Genomic DNA, 19370 nt, shown 5'->3' with positions numbered 1-19370 from the left:
CAGGATATATCGGCTATGCACGATCTATCGATATAATTTCCAAGGGGATACAAGATTTGACAATATCGTTTAGATCGATATATGCGTTAAAATGGTCAGTTTCCGCCTCAAGCGTCTGTGTTTGCCTTGAAGACTGTGAGCGCGACCCCTCCCCCTCTGTCTTTCCGAACGTGCCGTGTGCAAAGACGCCTCATTCCCGCCCCCACCGCCCCCTCACAACACAACATGCATGGAGGATACCCGTAAAGAAAACGAGACGGCGGCGGGAGACGAAATTGTTTCAATGAGGCTCCATAATATGGAAATAGTTCGGGTTTAAAAAAACAGATGAGCAGCAGCTGCAGGTCATCTGTAGAGAGTGTAGCAAAAACGTTGCGGCTAAAAGTGGAAGCACGACAAATCTGTTCCACCATTTACAGTAGCGGCACAAAGTGCAGTATGAGGAATGCGTAAAACTCCGTGGCTGTGCGGCTGCATCACCGGCCGCGACAGTTGCCCCGAAACCAGGGCCGGCGCTCGGCAAAGGCGACCGCTTAGGGCGGCAAATGTGTTGGGGGCGCACATAATTAATTAATTCAAATATACGAAACAAGCTAAATGAAACCAAACATGTTCCCAAATGGAACGGAGAAGGGAGGGGGCGGGGGATTAAAGTTACGGCACACTGAAACCCTCAGTGTAGTACGCAGGACAATGCGACGAAACCAATGCTCTTAATGGTAGCTAATGTGTGTAACCTACAGCTTTATATTGTTTTGCACAGGTGATTTTTTTGTTAAGAAGATGAAAAACGGTTCCCTTTGTTTTTTTAAGATGTTCATTCAATTCTGTTGAAAATAACGATGCAAAAACACATGTTGCAGTCATACTGACCTATGTTTTAATAAAAGTGCTTGCATCATCTCACATGTAACTTTTGACTTACAAAAAAAACATCTAACCCACTCTATAGTAAATATCGAGATATATATCGTACATCGCCATTCAGCCAAAAAATATCGGGATATCATATTTTGCCCATATCGTGCAGCCCTAGTTGTCCTAATCATTGGGTTCGGTTTTTCTTCTTGTGCTTGCAAAACAAACAAACAAACACAAGAACTTAAAAATCAACCAAAAATGTTTGCCCTAACAAAAAAAAGAAATTATCCCACATTGCCCTGAATTTCATGCTTATATATTTTTTAATAGCTTGGCGGGAAACAAAAAAAAAAAAAAAATTCTCCATGAATCCATGTGACAATGCGAGAGATAATTATTTCCAGCCAACGTGCTGTATTCTCAGTAGCAGGTCATACACAGGGTGTTGCAGCTACAGACGTCGGGAATTATGAAGCAGAGCTTTCCTAAAATAAACAGGAAAGAATGAGGCACAAAACATGCAAGTAATGCAATCCTTTAAGATGTCGTTTTCTCACTCGAAAGTGACTAAACCCAAGAGCCAATTGCAGGCGGTAAGCTTATCAAGGAGATGGGAAAACTGTGAAAGTGGACATGTTAATGCAATCACTAAAACCCTTGGTGTCAAGTTGATTCAATTTGGATGAGCTGAATACTTAATTGTTGGCATGCTGTGATGAAGTGCTTCCGTTTGATACCTTCTTAGAAATGTAGTACCGGAGTCGGACCACAGCTGACATACAGAAGGCAACTCATGTAAGGGATGCTGTTGTTCCACCCCGAGGAAAACACAGTCTGAATCTCAATGTCTGCTTCGTCACCAAGTGAAAAGCCACCCAAAACATGGTTCTCAAAATATGTAAAAAAAAACAACAACAACAACTGTCAATCAAATCCGTGTCACTTTAATGTGCATTAATAATTTAGAAATATATCCTATTTGTGGTGCTAGGACATTGTGGGGCATAATGGGATGGCTTCCCAACCCGGGAAACCCAGTGTGAGACGCTGGGCCTGCATCTGTGTGGAGGAGGCAGGGAGAAACAGAGGGAGACTCAAACTTCCCCTTCGCATCCGATATGCTTGGTATGATATGGTAATTTATGGAGACGTTGCAAACACAAATCATGAGGCTGTCTCTCTGTGGCTGCCCGTATTTATGCACCGCAGGACGGGGCGGTGCCGCCTCACACGGCGTCGGCGGTGAGGCGCGCACAACGAACACCGTCCCCAGTCTGCCTCGACAAAGACAACCTCCAACCCCCCCTTTACCCTCCAGGTGCCGACGTGTAAACCCACCCCCAATGAGAAGAGCGTCTTCCTCACTGCTCCCTCACTCTCTGCTCTGAGTCTCTGTGGCTGCCAGAGATTGGGAGGAGGACAAAGAGAATGAATGATTGATACAAGGCTGTTACCCGTATTGGAGGCCTTTATTAAAGGCCTGTAATTCCCTCCAACAGAAGAGACCAGGGGCACCAGGTAGCAGATTCATTAAACCGTGAAGGCATTGTTTCAAAAGCTTAGGGACCCATCTAGATATCAAGAGATGAAGATAGATGGATAGATAAGCATGACAATTCCAATCTCAAGTTGTTCTTCTTGGAAAATAATAAAATGTGTGCCGGGAATGACATGTAGCGTAGTGTTGTTGCTCTACTTCCAAATTTAGAAGTGTGAGCTACGTTGAGAACGTGACTGCCAGCTTGTGTCCCTGATGAGAAACCACTTAACTACCAAATATGATAGCAAACCAATTTGGTGTCAACCTTCTACTGTAATAACAGTAGTAACAGCCAGTGAGTCTCCCTGCTGCATCCCCTGCCCGACTTCATGGGGTTTTCTTTAGCTTAGTTTTCTATACAAAACTATACTATAATGGCTGCTCAGAGGGGATTCATTTTTTTTTTTTAACAAAGAAATGATTCTAACCAAACACATGAGGACTCGTTATGACATAAATGCAACAAGGAAGAGAAAACAATTTTGCGGTTGTTATTTGTTTTCCCCCCACACCATACTTGATGGTTTTTCCATCCATTTTGAGACAATTACACACCAGCCGGGACACGCAAACGACTAATATGCAAAAGATTGAGTTTGTAATCACATGTGGTATTTGTTGCATTTTCCGTGTTTCCTTTCACGGCTAGTTCCTCTTAAAAGCCCCATTGATCCATCGATGAGTCTTGACCCTACGACTGTCTGTGTTTAATGAATTTCCGCTGTGTGGTGCAGGCTTCAGGTTCACAAACAGGGATGTTAGTCTGCTTGTTAAATCCTTGAAGGAAGATTTTAATCGATACAATTAGGCTGCAGCATTGTCAATAGCAGTGCACTATTCATAATGTTAATAATAATGGACATTAAGCTCTGTAGAGGGCAACAGTTTTGATCGCATATGCTATTAAAATGATCTGTGCAAAGAGAAATATAGATCCAATGCACTGGTTGAGTATTTATAAAACCTGTGAGTTAAAAACAAATTTTGCTCATGTCCAAGTACACATCCCTTATTAGAGCAATACTTCACGGGGAGAGTATATTTTTAAGCGTCTATTGTCCGTTCCAATGCAACAACTAAAAAACTAAATTTCCCTGATAAACAATCACGTTAACCGAACGCTAACACAAATATCTCGCAAAAAGATATAATATTAATATATAATTAAAAGATAAATATTTTACCATTCAGAGAACCACAATTAAAAAGTAGTTAATTACGCAACTTCAACCATCCAGAGTGATGACAACCGAGAATAAAGTCGTCACTTGGAGGTTATGGAGTCATCATCCGCCACAGCCACCAACGTTAACCCTGAGCCTTTAACACTTACATATCTGGCCCCTGTTACCCTTGTAGTTCCTCTTGTTGTTCAATGGGACTTTTGTCGGAACACAGGTCTGATGTCCACACATGATACTTGAACGCAAGTATAAAAGTAATGGTGTACCATGAAGTTTAAATGAACATTATATTTATAGAATACTCCAAAACATGCACTTTGCTGATATTCCCTTTTGTCCTGTTTTCTTGGATAACAATTTGTGTTTCTTACCGTCTCCCCTTTCCCCTATACATTCAGTTTTTTCAAAGCACATTGTCAGTCCCTTTTTTGTTATTTATAATTGATTGATTATCATTATTATACATTGGCATTCAGCATCTAAACGTTCAAGGCGGCTAAACTATAAAGAGTGTCAGATGTGGACCGTTCAACATGCGTTTAACGGTTGTGTTTGCCTCAAAATGTGTATTTGTGCTGCTGAAATCTTTAGCTTGATAGCACCAATACTACAATGTAAGCATGCCACGTACTGCCATGGCAATATGAACATTTGGTTCTACACCAACATGCCAACTTTTCAACCAGGTTGTCCTCTTCTTTAAAAGAGTCTAGTTACAGACTAGACTCTAGATACAATTAACAAGCTGTGCCTGTCTAACAAGAAGACACCGACACACACACACCGACACACACACACACCGACACACCGACACACACACAGAGAGAGAGAGAGAGGTAGAGAGAGAAAGAGACAAACAGACAGACAGAGAGATATTGATAAAGCTCAGCATCTATTCTGGGAACAACAACAAAAAAAACGGAGGATGTGACTTTCCTGTCACAGTCACATCATCAGTGATCGCTCTTGGCGTAGTTATGGGGCAAAGTCCCATCTGGAATACACAACAATGCTCCAGATAGACATGTGCAGACACACACAATACATACAAACAAATACAGAAAATACAACAAATAAAAGTAAGGAATGATGGTCTACATTGATTGCAGGAGGACTCCATTTGTCAATTCAAGCAGAAGGCCTGATCACATGATGCTTAAGAGAGATTATGACCCCAACACTGCCCTAAAGTGGATTAGCTGCCAGCTGTCGTGACTGACATTTGATATGGATCACATTGAATATAATTTTGACACTCTGTCGGATAAATATGGGTTAATTGGTAGTTAGCCTAACCAGAGCATGTGCCTTCAAATTCAAATGTAGGAGCCAAAAGAAATTCTGAGAAAGAACAGCATTGCAACGTTTTCTGCCATTCGTTGACTAATCAATGTCTTCCATTTCTTTTTTCAGATGCAGTGCTTAGGTGGGTGTGAGGCGAACTATGCTGGTGCATTATGTTGATATGTGCATTCAATGGTATAAAAATATAACTGAAAAAGATTTCAGTCTGCAATTTCTTGTCTTCCCATTGCCTGGGTTGCTGTACTCTTTCTTCTGCTTTACACGAAAAATATGTAGGCTACTTTCTATTTCTAAGTCACTTTTTTTAAATATTTATACTCATATTTAGCGTAATGCCATTCATTAGCCATCGCTACCTACATCAAGCCAATTGTAATTAATTGCATGGCTGATTGCATTGTTGGCACTGTGCCAACGCAGGATGCATGTAGGGCAGGGTGCCCAACCTTTGAGGGCATCAGGTTCACCCTTAAATTGTCCTCAAGACCTTTCACGGACTACCTCATGTGCAAGCAGGCCATGGATAAAGTCAGTTCTGACTTTATCAGCGTTGCTGATTGTGTTTATTAAGGCAAATACAATTCAACACAAAACATCAATGGAAAAACCATACAATGGAAAATATGATGGAATTCACTTCACATAAGTTGTCACTATATTTAAATAAACAAGCAATAGTACCTCATTTATTTATTTTGTTTCAATTATCTGTGTAATTGTTAGCTTTATTATAAAAGTGTATATTTTAAGTTTAAAATCCCACATACAACCTGAAGTACCCTTGCATACCACCAGTGGTAAGCATACCATATTTGCAAACGTTCATCCACGTGTTCATCATAGAAATTACTAATAATGTAATGACTAGGTAGGCCCAACAAGACAACTAGAAAACAATTACTCTTTCTAGTGGTGATTTTATTTTCCTCAAGAGGACATACTTTTAAAAACTGTAAATGAAAGTCAGATTCTCTTTGCTGGATTGTGTCCGTGGGACGATTTCCCCTGAGGCCAGAGGACTTTATTTCAGGAATTTGGAAGCTTTATTGTTCATTGCTGCACGCGCTTATCATACACGACTGCAAGAGAGGTGGAGAGATACACAGAAGTACCATTTCACAAATAAATAGCAAAACTCTCAGCTGAAACATTTGGCAATGTGACCGTTGCCAAATGTTCCTAGAGAGTGAGAGAGTGGTGCTGGAGAGACGGCGGCCATCTTTGACACATTGGCAGTAAAATGATATGGCGCCCCAGAAAGCACAGTTGGAGACATGTCTGTACGATAAACACTTGTAAACAACATATTTTACATTTTAAAAAGGTTATTCTAGACAGCTGGGGGTCTTCTCGGGCAAGAATATTTTGTTCTTCAGAGCAACTGAAGGTAAAAAGGTACAGAACTCTGATAGTGCGGCAATAAAGTAATGCTGAACTTCACATAGAATCACCAAAGGAAGCTATTGATTTAACAAAAGCACACGCACTCAAAGCTCATTTGATCTCTCGCTCTCTCTCTCTCTCCCCATCGGTATCTCTCTGCATCCCTGTGTCTTGAGACTTGTTTGGATCCAAATTATAAATGGCACACATATCAAATTGGGAGATTCGTATTCAGTTCAGTACTTCAGTAGACTGCAGTGATTGTCATGTCGTAAATGAGAAAGGATTTGGCATCTTTCTTAAGGAAGCCGACATGTAGACTGCGGACATCGAGATTCAATCAGAAGAAACCCCCCCCCCCCCCCCATTGAGTGGTGTGCCTCTCCTCCATTTGAGGGTTTGCGTTTTATGAATGTTGACATATTTAGCATTTTATAAAAGTGCACTGCCAGCAGTTCAGACCTTGGCTGGTAATACACTCAAGCGGAACGTTTAATTGTTGTAAGCGTTATCAGCTCCTCGATAGAGCAGAAGTTAATGTGGGGCACACTCTACCCGCCTCCCATCCTCTGAGACTTATCTGACTTACTCGTTAACCCTGCTCAAGGTTGGAAATCAAATACTTAATTTTTTTCTCCAAAAGCAGATATGAAATTATTTATGTTATGTTACGTCAAAAGTAGGGATGGGGATCGTTCATTTGTATTGATTATGATACCATCTTCAAGACTGATTAACGTTCCACGTATTTATCGTTCTATATATATCTATTGATACTTATCTATTATTTTGTGGAAAGGCGAGTTGACTAATTCTTAACAGAGCTGTTACTCATTTTATTTTTTAACTGTGTGGGGGACTGTTTATTTCAATAAGTGTTTTTTTTCACACTAAAGTGTTGTTTTATGCTCATTATTTCTGAAGGAATCATTTGAAGTCATGTACAGACTATATTAACCATGGTAGATGTACTAGGCCCTACATATTTATTAACCCTATACATCAATCTCCCCTCCCTGTCCCAAGATAGTCATCTCTCATTTAAATGTATTTGAGGAAATATGGGGGGGAAGTAGGTATTAAGGCATCCAATCGGAAATTTCTCGCTAGGCAGCTGCTAAGCTGGCAGCCAGGGTTTATGGAAAAATCTGATATAGCACATTTAAGAGATGGAATATTTTTGGATTATTATCAATCGGATTATTATGTGGGACTCCACAGTTGGGTGACTCGCATCATGAGTGGAGGATGATTGTCACACAACTGCAGCCGTTGAGAGTTGGTGATGTTTAGACGAGAAGTCAGTCTAAACAAATGTACTGTGTTTTTTTAACCAATACCCAACATTGAGGTGCTTATGCATTGACATTGGGTTCCCCCCTTCCAAGGAATTTACTTTGAGCATAAGCGTACTTTCTCTTTTTCCTTACGTTGATGTAACGGTATGAAAACTTAACCTCACGGTTATTGTGACCAAAATTATCCCGGTGTTCGGTATTATCGCAGTATTTTTAAATACCCAAAATATGCCCATACTTCAGACTTAGTCCTCTTAGAAGGTAGGGATGGGCAACGATCGTCGAATAGTCGGAGTCACGTAGAATATCGAATAATGAATGGGACTATTGTTATTTATTTCACGGCTCTTCTCAATGCTTTTGAACGCTCCGTTCACTTGCATGGGCCTTTACAACTTCCGGTGGTGAATAATTTTTTATATAATATAAAAATTATAATGTGTAATATAATTTTTTTTCCCAGCACCCCGCAAGTAGTCCGGTAACTTATCAAACCCAGCGTCCTCGGTTGCTGAGCGACGTCAACGTCTTTGGCGGACTATTTCTCTGCTGATCAAAACTACGAATGCTGCTGACAAATAAATTGTAAGAAGACACACCGTGTGGAGTTATTTTTTTGATGCGTCTAGTTCACCGTCATGCAGGATGTGTTCAATAAAATAAATAAATAAATAGCGAGTGTGTGTAGGCCTATCTGCCTAAGCCCATGTTTAAATAATTTTGATGTTGAATGTTTATGAAGCAGTTGGTGAAATAAACAGATTGATTTAATACAAATCATAAAAGCCTCTCCCTGTGTCATTTTATGCGCCTGTATCCGAGGTGCGTGTGTGCGTGCGTGCGTGCGTGCGTTGGGGGTTCTTGATTGAACGATTTTAGAATATCTTTCGAATACTTCTTAGCGAATATTGAATAGTATTTTTGCCAGAAATGCACATCCCTATTAGAAGGCTGATGGATGTCTTGAGCGCTGTCGTCTCCTCCTTCCGCCATGATTCCAACTTCAAGAAACTTAAAAACATTATGTTGTAGGCTAAACAGTGCGCCTGCGCGGCAACTTCAGGAGACTCGGATGAAGAGCACGGAAGAATTTAAGCACACGGTTTCCACACCGCCGGCGCGGTTATCCACCGCGATAATAATTTTATTTGAAATGAAAACGGTAATTGTTATTGACAACATTTTTAGCAGGGTTTACCGTTACACCGGTAACCGTAACATCCCTACAAGCAACCAATAGACCAAGTGAGGAGTGAAGCGAACGAGAGTGTGAGGCAATTCAATTTGTTTTTGTTTTGTTTAACGTGATTGGCAGGAAATTCAATTGAACTCGATAAGTTTATTAGACAATCTGTATGTTTGTGCACCAGGGATTTGATTTGAATGACAGGGCTCTGGGCTATTGAGATACAATGTAACGTTGTAGGACCCGCTGGATTCGACAGCAGTGATAAGCTTGGACCAGTTATATTTCGGGTTTTGAGAAATTTGGAACCGGATCCTTATAGAACCAGGTCTCGAAACCCCAGCAAAATAGTAGTCAAAATTCTGGTATCTTAAATTGCGTCAGTGTACGTGGCTATATTTTAAACCGACAGCCTTTTTGTTTCTTGCAGAAAATGGTTTCTTGTGTTAGCCAAAAGTGCACACCTCACAAGATCTATACTGAACTCTATTACACTTTGGTGGGTGGTGACAGTTTAAGTGCAAGCCGAGTTTATTTTGAAACAGCATTTGAGATGATGAAAATCCCCATAGGATTGTATAGGGTTCACTGGATAATGCGATAGGTGTACTAGGAAGATAGTAGCCCATCACATCTTTGTTTGAGGACATATTATACAGACTAACCATTCTTTCAAATATATTGGAACTTCTTTAAATACCACTGACATTAATTAGTCAACCGGGAGACATTTGATCGATTGATTTCCATTTTACATATCTTTTCAAACCACAGAGGCACCTAGGTCATTATAAAACATCCTAGCAACACAAAAATATGCCATCGCCAAGAAGCAGAACTTAAAAGGAGATTTTCCAGTGTGAGATTTCCCAGACTGTGTGGTGCCAGCCAGTACCCAACACTGAGGCATTCAGAAATGGCAGGCTTCCAGCAGAATCATAAATCCTGCCCCTGCTGCAGGACCCGCCAATAATCCAAGGTCATCACCAGCTTCCTCCTCACGACTCATTGATCAGCCCTGGCCTAATTGTAGTACAGCTAACCAACACCCTGAACGGCTCCGTCACATCAGGCTGTTTAGAATAGATTAAAGCAGTGTTTCCCACTGAATACATTAAGAGACGGTGGTGGATGGACTCCAAGCCCTCTAAGAGGGTCAGGGGGCCCCTGGAAAAAATATTGATGATTTTAGCCAAATGCAAAAAGAATCAATCTATTATGTAAAACTAGATTCCCATGTATTGTATGATGAACAATGACAGCCCATTGAGGTTCTCCAACCGTTTTTATTACTATTCTTTTAAAGTAGGTAATTATGAGAATTTAAAAGATATATTGATACAGGCCGAGCTATTGAATCACAGCTATCGATTTTGCTTAAGAAAAAGTGGAAAATAAAGCCTACACTAATGAGCCCCTGATGGCCCTACTGCAGAACGCTCACTGAGGGCCCCACTGCAGAACGCACACTGAGGGCCCCGCTGCAGAACGCTCACTGAGGGCCCCGCTGTAGAGAGTGCCCACTGAGGGCCCTACTGCAGAACGCTCACTGAGGGCCCCGCTGTAGAGGGCGCTCACTGAGGGCCCCGCTGTAGAGGGCGCTCACTGAGGGCCCCGCTGTAGAGGGCGCTCACTGAGGGCCCCGCTGTAGAGGGCGCTCACTGGGGGCCCCGCTGTAGAGAGCGCTCACTGGGGTTCCCGCTGTAGAGAGCGCTCACTGGGGTTCCCGCTGTAGAGAGCGCTCACTGAGGGCCCCACTGTAGAGAGCGCTCACTGAGGGCCCCACTGTAGAGAGCACTCACTGAGGGCCCCACTGTAGAGGGTGGATAGGTGTTTTCAATCTAAAGTGTTGAGATAAATAATTAAGATATGCCAAAGTATACCTACTAAGGGTTCCGACCCTTTTCAGCATATCATTTTGCAGGTATTTTCCAGGGGTTTCCAATAACCTTTCTGTGCTCAAGGAGGGTCCAATTTCACTGTATCAGCAGTATGACAGCCCTTGTGCAAAGAAACGGACACATGGCTGATTTCTTTACGTTTGTGATTATTTATGAATTCCACTCATTTGGGTTAGTGGGGACTTCAATATGTGATTTATTTTTAAAGATATTCAGATTCCCCTCCATCTCCCGTGCATAAGTAATGAAGCAGTGCACTTTGCTTAAACTTATACTGCTGTTTATTAATGTATTAAAGAAACATGCCCAGGCCTGATAGTTAACGCTACCAGTTCAATTTAGAATGAACTAGCTACTATCGGCAAAAAAAAGATTATGATGAATGCTTACAAACTTAAAGAAGTGTCTCATTCAGTGACAGATATATCATTAGAGTGTTCACTCGAATATCACACGAGTATCTTTTCAAAAAGCATGCAATCTGGCTCACTACTTTTGATAGACAACTGTTCAACTTTTAGTTGTTGTCTAAACATAAACGGACATGAAAATATGCTATGCAGAAATACTTTGAAATGATCAATAACATGTGACATGACCTGCTTTATCAGGACATTTGATCAACTTGGACATTTTCCATATGTTTTCTAAGACAGGATAACGACTTTTTCAAATTCAGCTTAGCCAGAAACCTGGTTGCACTTAAGCAAAAGTTGCCTTCAACATGTCGTCAGGATGATTGCATTGTACAGCACCGCCAGCCGTACGCAACAGAGAACAGGATATAACAAATAAATGCATTGGACTAAAAGCTAATTTGACGTTTTTATAGCTGCATTTTAATTAAATTAATTGTTGTTTTAATCTAACATGCAATAATGTATGTTTTCTATTTAGTATAATAGAAAAGCTTCTGCTGGAGGCTATTTCTTATTCTTTTTACAAAGGCAGAGACTGTGAAGGTAGAAATTAGCATGTGGCAGGCCGCCACAGTCTAATACATTAATGGGAAACCCTGAGCGAAGTGAACCATCACACCCACATAGGTTGTAACCCAAGGTCTCCAGAGCGGGTCAAAACCAGCGGTTGCTGGGCCCTTTGCCGTCTGGAGCCAATCCACCCGGTTAGTCTGAGCTAAAGTTCATGTTGCATTTTCAACACTTTTGGGAAAATGCACAACCTTATTTTCCCGTTTCATTCCACTGCGTTTGCTCAACCTTAACATTTTTTCACAAGTTTACTTTTGCAGAATGGTAAGCCATCACATGTTATAATGCACTGAACATATGATGTTTGCCACAAACAGTCTGTCAGTGTATAGGCAAGTTGACTAGTACATTAGATATTTTCCAGCAGGTACGAGCATAATCAACATGGCTGAACCCTATGGTTTATCAATATCTGATGGCACATTTAGTTTTACTCTGTAAAGACACTGCCACATCATGTTGGGGCTCGTCCATCAGTCAGAGGTTATTTATTGGTTCCATAAAACCAATAAATGTAACTATTATGGATGGAACCATGTAGCTGCTAAATCAGTAGTAAAAACCGCAGTGGTCCACAAAAGAGGTTTATAACATATCATTCCCTGGGTCCATGGAGGCGCTCGGGGCACAACTTTATTAGTGCCATTACATTCTTCTCCCTCCTTTTCTGTTTAAGTCAATGCCAAAGGCCAAGTCGCATTTTGTATTTCGGAGGTATGCACCTACAGTATATCTGCCACAGTGCTGTGCTTTGAAATCATAGAAGAGCAAGAAAGCCCAATCTAGGGTTCCGTCTGTCTGTGTAGGACTAAGGGATACATTACTATATTGGCAACCCACACACTGTGCCAGAATTCGCAAAAACTTTAAACTATGCCATGCAATGATATGTTTGCCGTTTTTCTCCCCAAGTTACTATGCCAACACCGCATGACTCTACTTAGGTTCCATCAAGTTCCATGTAGCTGCATCTCTTGCTGGAATAGCTAATCATTCTGTGTATTTTGGTGAATTGTATTTGTAAAGCCCTTGATATTATTTAGAATAACAAATTCTTTCACAGACCCACATCAAATTACACCAACCCCAAGCCCTCTAAAAGTGCAAGAAAAATAGCCTTGATTTTCTAAAGTAACAGAAGAAGTTATATCTCCTCTCAGGGACCTTTAGAGTGCATTAAGTGTTGAATGGGCAAGACAACTTGATATTCATTTATTCATTTTGACTATTTTTTTTTTATGAACTGGCTGCATTTAGACACCGTTTTGGGAATCACATTTCCAAGCGAGCAGTGATGGTCCCAAAACCTTTAACACATAGGCCCTTTTCACCCTGTGCGCCATCTGATGAGTTCATGAATCCTTCAATCGAAGCTCAACTCAGATCCATATTAGAATTCTTCCCCCCGAAAAAAGCATTCTAATGGGCAGAAATAGAGTCACGTGTCAGACCCCTCTGGGCTCCCCTATGTCCACGATGGCTTTCCTCAGAGAATTCCTCCATTGATCCTGGGGAATCAGGCCCCTGGCATTGAGAGTTACTGTTATTCTGATTAAAGGTTAAAAAGTCTATGCATTATTGTATTTAATCAATGCATTTCTACACCTCATTATTTATTAACAAGGGATTATCATAAACAGGACTAAACAGCAAAAGCATAGCTGTACTCTGTGATAAACGCTCAGGAGTGCATATATTATAATCTAGCCTTTAACGGTTTACCCTAAAAGACTAGGACATCCGGTTTCACTTTTAACAGCCTTAAAGAATCACACACATTGAATTCATTGAACAATGGAGGGAATACTTGATGTAGATCATTTAGAGTTTCCAGCTGATTGAAGGGAAAATGAGCGCACGCTCTGTATTGTAAATGGCTGGCTATTAAGGCCAGCACCGCGGGCATGATACAGAAACACACTGATCATACGCTCATCATATGCTGTACATGAAAGCTCAAACCACAAAGTGCAGGGAGATGCATGGTGAACTATTTGGCTGTTACTTAATGAACAAACGAAAAAGGCCATTAGGTCTCCAAGCCCTCAGGTGGAAGTCTACTGCATCGAGCCACGACTGAGGAGACCGGTGCTTCACAATGGACTCCTTCTACTGCTGATTGACTTCCCTTAGGACAGTGTCTGCTCCATAATTGCCACAATGCAGCCACCGTCAAAAGTCTGCACGAAGCCATGTGTGTGCTTCAAGCGGGCCAAGGCCATAGTCTGGTCTGATGCTATAAAAGGGACCGCAGGGAAATATAAGACATCATCAACACAGATCACACGCAAGTTTCTCAATGCTGGGTGTCAATATGGTTCACATTCATATTAAAGAATGTGTTAATAGGTTACCGAAGCTTGGCCAATTCTCTACCAGCTACTCCTAATAAATGTTGTACCGTATTTTGTTCATTGCAACTCGTTGTTTACAATCTCGACAGTGCGGTACCTATAATATCATTACAACTATATTGCATTGCGCTCCCCTGGTTTGGGAAGACTGTCATATAGTCAAGACAGGTTACAAATATGGGCCACGCCTCATGCTAAAGGCAGCATTTGTCACCTACCTCTCCCCCCCCCCCCATGAAGACAGATGTACTGTTATTACAGCATTCATTTTTAAAGCCCAACCCTTTCACACATCATGAGAGATTATTAGGCCAACGTGGAAAAGGGTAATTGTGGTGTTGAGTAACGATGCATGTCTAATAGGGTCTGTCCTTTTTGCTACCTGCTGTGCGTGACATCGACTGTGTGGGAGGTACTTTTCTTTTTTCCTCGCACTTAGTACATAAAATCGGAAATTATATTTCCAAGAAAAAAAATAAGAAAAAATATGAAATGGGTTTTTAGAGATTGTGGGATAATAAAAAGAGCAACACTAAAACTGCCCTTTGACTCAAGCTCCTGTATTGAGCTGCTCAATAAACCTGAAAAAGATTATATGCTTTGGGATTCCAAGTCATAGGGTGCACACAGATCCAACTCCAATATAACCACAGATAATGAATCAACACCACTGTACGCAATGTTCAGATGCCCCAGACTCTAAAATTGACTGATCGCAATGATAAAACAATTTTGCCAAAAACTCTGGAAGCAAAATGAAAACACTAAGAGCAGCCTGGGGCAGTTTGACCTAATGGAAATCATTGAAACCAAGAACATGAGGATTTGTCAATCAAGCGGCCCCTTGCTCACTCGCTTCCTCTGTTCCGCATCCAGCCTCTGTACCCAGTGAGACAGGCTCGTAGCTGGACGCCCGCCAGGTACATAACAACAGCGTGACTGGGCAAATGCTTCTCCCTGGGCCCAGTCAACCCACGAGAATGCAGAATGAAAGCCACGACGAGACAATCAGCCCTCAGCTCTGACATCACACCTCTGGCGGACGCTGCACACATCGCCTCGCTCCGATTACAACTTAATCGGCGCGGACTCTGACCTCATACAGCCACGACGTTATACTAAAACCAGCATCAAACTGAGATGGTAACGTTCACACTCCCATGTCGATTCTTCTGAAGAAGTGCCTCTGGCTGTAGCGATAGCGTGGGTGGCAGTCAGTGCCCACTCTTGGCAGGGCAAAGGAAGAAGCAGGAAGACCAGGGTATCTCCATCATAGCAAGAGAAAGCCAGAGCCATTGTGTATTATTGTTTATACGCCATGGTTAATTTTACAGTTGGACAGATCAATCAAGAGAATAATAATATCATAGCTATGAGGCCCTTGAGCCCTCATCCCTGGCTGGAGTACCATTGGTGCTTCAGTGAGTATCTCTGAGCCAATGTGGTTGTGAGCTATCGGATGCATTACGTGCACAATTTGGTCTGATTCATCTACATGTTGACACCTGCATCAGAGTGAGTGTGTGTGTGTGTGTGTGTGTGTGTGTGTGTGTGTGTGTGTGTGTGTGTGTGTGTGTGTGTGTGTGTGTGTGTGTGTTTTAAAATTGCAAGTCAGGGCAAGGAAAAAACATTGGACATTGGTCAAGTCTTACAGTAGATTTGTGAGGTGGAATAGAAGCATTACATTACTAAACCTACAGTCCCTGACGCAATGAAGGAGGAAAGAAATCCAAAATCCTGCATGTTGGCGTGAGGGAATTGTACTTTATCTGGCCCATATATCAGGGTTATTGGATTTCACTCTTGATATGGCCCATACACAATGTTTATCCTGCACCCGAGAGTGACTAGGGGTAGAGTGGTTGAAACTATCAGGGCTTTGAGCGCAGACTTGCTTGAAACAGGAGTTCCTGCCCCCCCCCCACACACACACACACACACACACACACACACACACACACACACACACACACAGAGTGGAATAGCTTTGGACAGTGCAGCTTTCTTATCTATGGAGATCCCTTAATTAAGAAAGACTGACCACTGAATTTGAGCACACCTCAGAAATATAGATTGCAGTATCCCTGAGATCTCAAAGACAAGTGCTAAGAAGGGCTGGGGGGGGGGGGGTATTTTGTTTGCGAGAAATTCACTCAGTAATTGAGGCAAGGTGTATTTTTGTTTTTTACTTACAAGCGGCGTCTGAGTGCCGAATATGTGAGGCGCATACAAATTTCCTGCGATTTAAATCCAGCGGCCATAGGGAGATTAGATGCTTGCAGTTAAAAAGCCAGCGCAGTTTGGTTCGATTGTATTCCTCAAAACACTTTACAACGTGAATATAAGGAATGTCCTTGAATATCCTAAAACAAGATTAGGCCCACTCTGTTTATGAAATAATATACTTCAGTAGCCTATGTTTTATGCACACACATGCCTATGGCTAAACTCGTTATTGTAATAACGTGGAGACCTTGATGTAGCCTACACCACCCATGACACGCAAGACAGACTTGTGTGCTTAACTGGAATATAGCTCATGCAGCACGTAAAACACGAATAGCCTACAAATTAGGCTGCATGAGTAGATGCGTTTAGGGGTCTGGGTCCATCTAGCGATGACCAATCAGAAAATAAGCGTTGAGAAGGCGGCTGAAAAAACAACAACAACAACCGCTCACTTTGTTTCCCAGACAATTAACACAATTCAACAAATTTTGACTAACCCATCGGTAGCCAATCGGTCTCTCTCAGGGGACACTTACCATTGGAAAGGGACGCTAGGCAGAGCAGGAGAGTTCCTCCGCAATATCTTGCACCTGACATGGTAGTCATCCCAGATGCACGTAATCCCAGTCAAGTTATTTCTTCATATATCGCTTCCACTCGACGCTTTGAACACTTCTCCGGCGGTCCAAATGTCAAATTGTAGGCTACATTCATACATGTAAAAAGATGCCTACATGTATATCTTCGGCGCAACGCTGGATGTGCGCATATGTAGGAGTGGATGGCTTGCCCTTATGATTTGGATAACCCCTCTCTCTTTTGTCTCCCCGACATGTGTTCAATCAGAGTCTCCAAAAAAGGCACATGACGATATCGACTTGGACAACTAGTTGGAGTTCCAAAACGGGAGAAAGTTACAGGTATCCGGATTTAAATCCTCTCCCACGGTGTACCTGGGCAAAGCGGTCTACCGGGAGTGGAAAATACTGGCGTGCCAAACATCCAGCCAAGTCCACGTTTTGACGGGGTTCTCGTTTTGATGTGGTTCTCGCTGTGACAGTGTTCTCGTTTTGATATGATTCTCGCAAAAATGAGGAAAACTCGTGCGATGGGCAACACAACGCGATGGCACGCGCCCGAGCCTTTCCGCGGGCACACCGCGTCTCTACTCAAAGAAGAAGAAAAAAAGCTTGCGCCAAAATCTATGAGTGTCTTTACTGGGCTCGGTAAGGGTCCGGCTCCAAAAACCGGTCGGATTTTTTTTTATCCCAGACACAGTGGGGAGAATCCAATGAGCCTCGATGGTCCGCACTTAATACACCGACTAAGATTTCTGAGTAAGCCAGGTGTAATGCCCATTGAAATCCACGTCGCTCAAACAGAAGTGCCCCACTGTCACCCTTTGCGGTATTTTCGAATATCGAATTGATATCCCCAAGGAATGTGCTCCAAACACAACGGCTTCTTTCCGTCTTTCGTGCGCTTTTAAATACTTCCAGCGGCACAGTGTTGCGACAGCGACTCAGTGAGCAGCGGCACGCTCATGACCGTCGGAGCTGGAGTCCAAGAACACGTTTGATTTCTGCAGCTATGACCAATAGTCCACTTTCACCGTAGTGCTGTTTGATGAATGAATGAGCGCTGGTCCGACACGAAATCGAAGATTCTCCAAATGCCGAGATGCTTCCACATTTCACCGCACGGCTCAAAGTGGACACTGGGCACTGGGCATCGTAGTTGTTTGTCACGTGACCGCAACCCCACAAGCACACGCACGAACACATACATATATACACAAATGCACACTGTGTAAAAGTACCCTCCGCTTACCAAGCTCGTCGTCTATAGGTGTACCTGTTATATTGAGTAAGTGTATGACGGGGGAAGATGGTAGACATTAGAGTAGCCTACTTGTCTTGAAAATACATGCGTATTCATGTAAATGTGTATTGACAATGAAAGAATGAGCCCAATACATGTGGAATAACATAGACCTACAACAGGACACACTTGCCAATTATTTTTTTATTGAATATAAAAAAATAAATAAATAAGCCCCTTTTGAACTGATCCTACGCTGTCTCTGATTATAGAGATATTGGTTCAGTGAGTTTCATTTTTCTAATTACTACAGAATCACCAACTAAAGGAAAAATAAAATGCTCAAAACAATACAAATGAAAGGGACCAAATGACTACAGCAACCATTAACCAGAGATTAGTATTTTAATTGCTGCATGGGTTTGCATATAAGAAACTCTCCATCATAAAATGTATTTGCAATTAACTGGGCAACTAATTGCAATATAATTTAGCTGACTGTGTGTGTGTGTGCGTGTGTGTGTGTGTGTGTGTGTGTGTGTGTGTGTGTGTGTGTGTGTGTGTGTGTGTGTGTGTGTGTGTGTGTGTGTGTGTGCATGTGTGTCTGTGTGTATGTGTGTGTAAAGATTTTGTTTTGTAATAGATCCTTTACGTCGAACACAAAATAGTCACACCAGGGATTCCATATTAGAAAACCCAATAGCTTCAAATGGGTATCATTTTGAGACCATGTCATACCATCAGCAGTTGGATGATATTACATTTAATTCCTTACCATTTGTTGACCAAGCTCTGAATTAAAATAAGAATTTGTTATGAATGAGTAAACTTTATCAATGTTGCCATGTACTCAGAACCACTTGTCATGTCAAGCTGCTTCTGTTGAGAGAGGAAATGGTTTCAAAAACAGGATTATGGAACAATGCATCCACCAAGCTCAAAAAAGATTGCAAGATTCAACCCCAAAAAACTCAATAATGTGGAAAATCACTAACTGAGCCTTCGTGAAGAGTAAACTAAAGATGTTCTCTCTTCAGCTCCTCGTTAGAATGGGGAACCCCAGCAGCCATACAACAATGAACCCCTTTGGCAGATCGTCAATAGAAGGTGAACATGATTGCCTGTAATTGTTATTCAATTCACACACACACACACACACACACACACACACACACACACACACACACACACACACACACACACACACACACACACACACACACACACACACACACACACCTGTGGCCTCTAGTTATTTTATATGCATGACAGAGTTCTACCATGTAGGCAGATGGGCAAGAGGTCAGCAAATTCAGGAT

At 42.0% G+C, this 19370-nt stretch overlaps 1 protein-coding gene across 1 annotated transcript in view; it reads right to left on the bottom strand.

Moving 5' to 3' along the window:
• tmem132e (transmembrane protein 132E) overlaps positions 1–17955 on the bottom strand; it is a 258574-nt gene extending 240619 nt beyond the window's left edge. Inside the window, exon 1 of the mRNA XM_030360179.1 lies at positions 16767–17955. Within this exon, the coding sequence (XP_030216039.1) occupies positions 16767–16836 (70 nt within the window). The 5' untranslated portion in view covers positions 16837–17955. The remainder of the gene's footprint in view (positions 1–16766) is intronic.
• Positions 17956–19370: the final 1415 nt, after the last annotated feature.

The sequence above is a fragment of the Gadus morhua genome, chromosome 7, assembly GCF_902167405.1.
Source record: "Gadus morhua chromosome 7, gadMor3.0, whole genome shotgun sequence".
NCBI lineage: Eukaryota > Metazoa > Chordata > Actinopteri > Gadiformes > Gadidae > Gadus > Gadus morhua.
The sequence above is the reverse complement of the archived record's forward strand: the minus strand, read 5'-3'. Positions and strand labels throughout refer to the sequence as shown.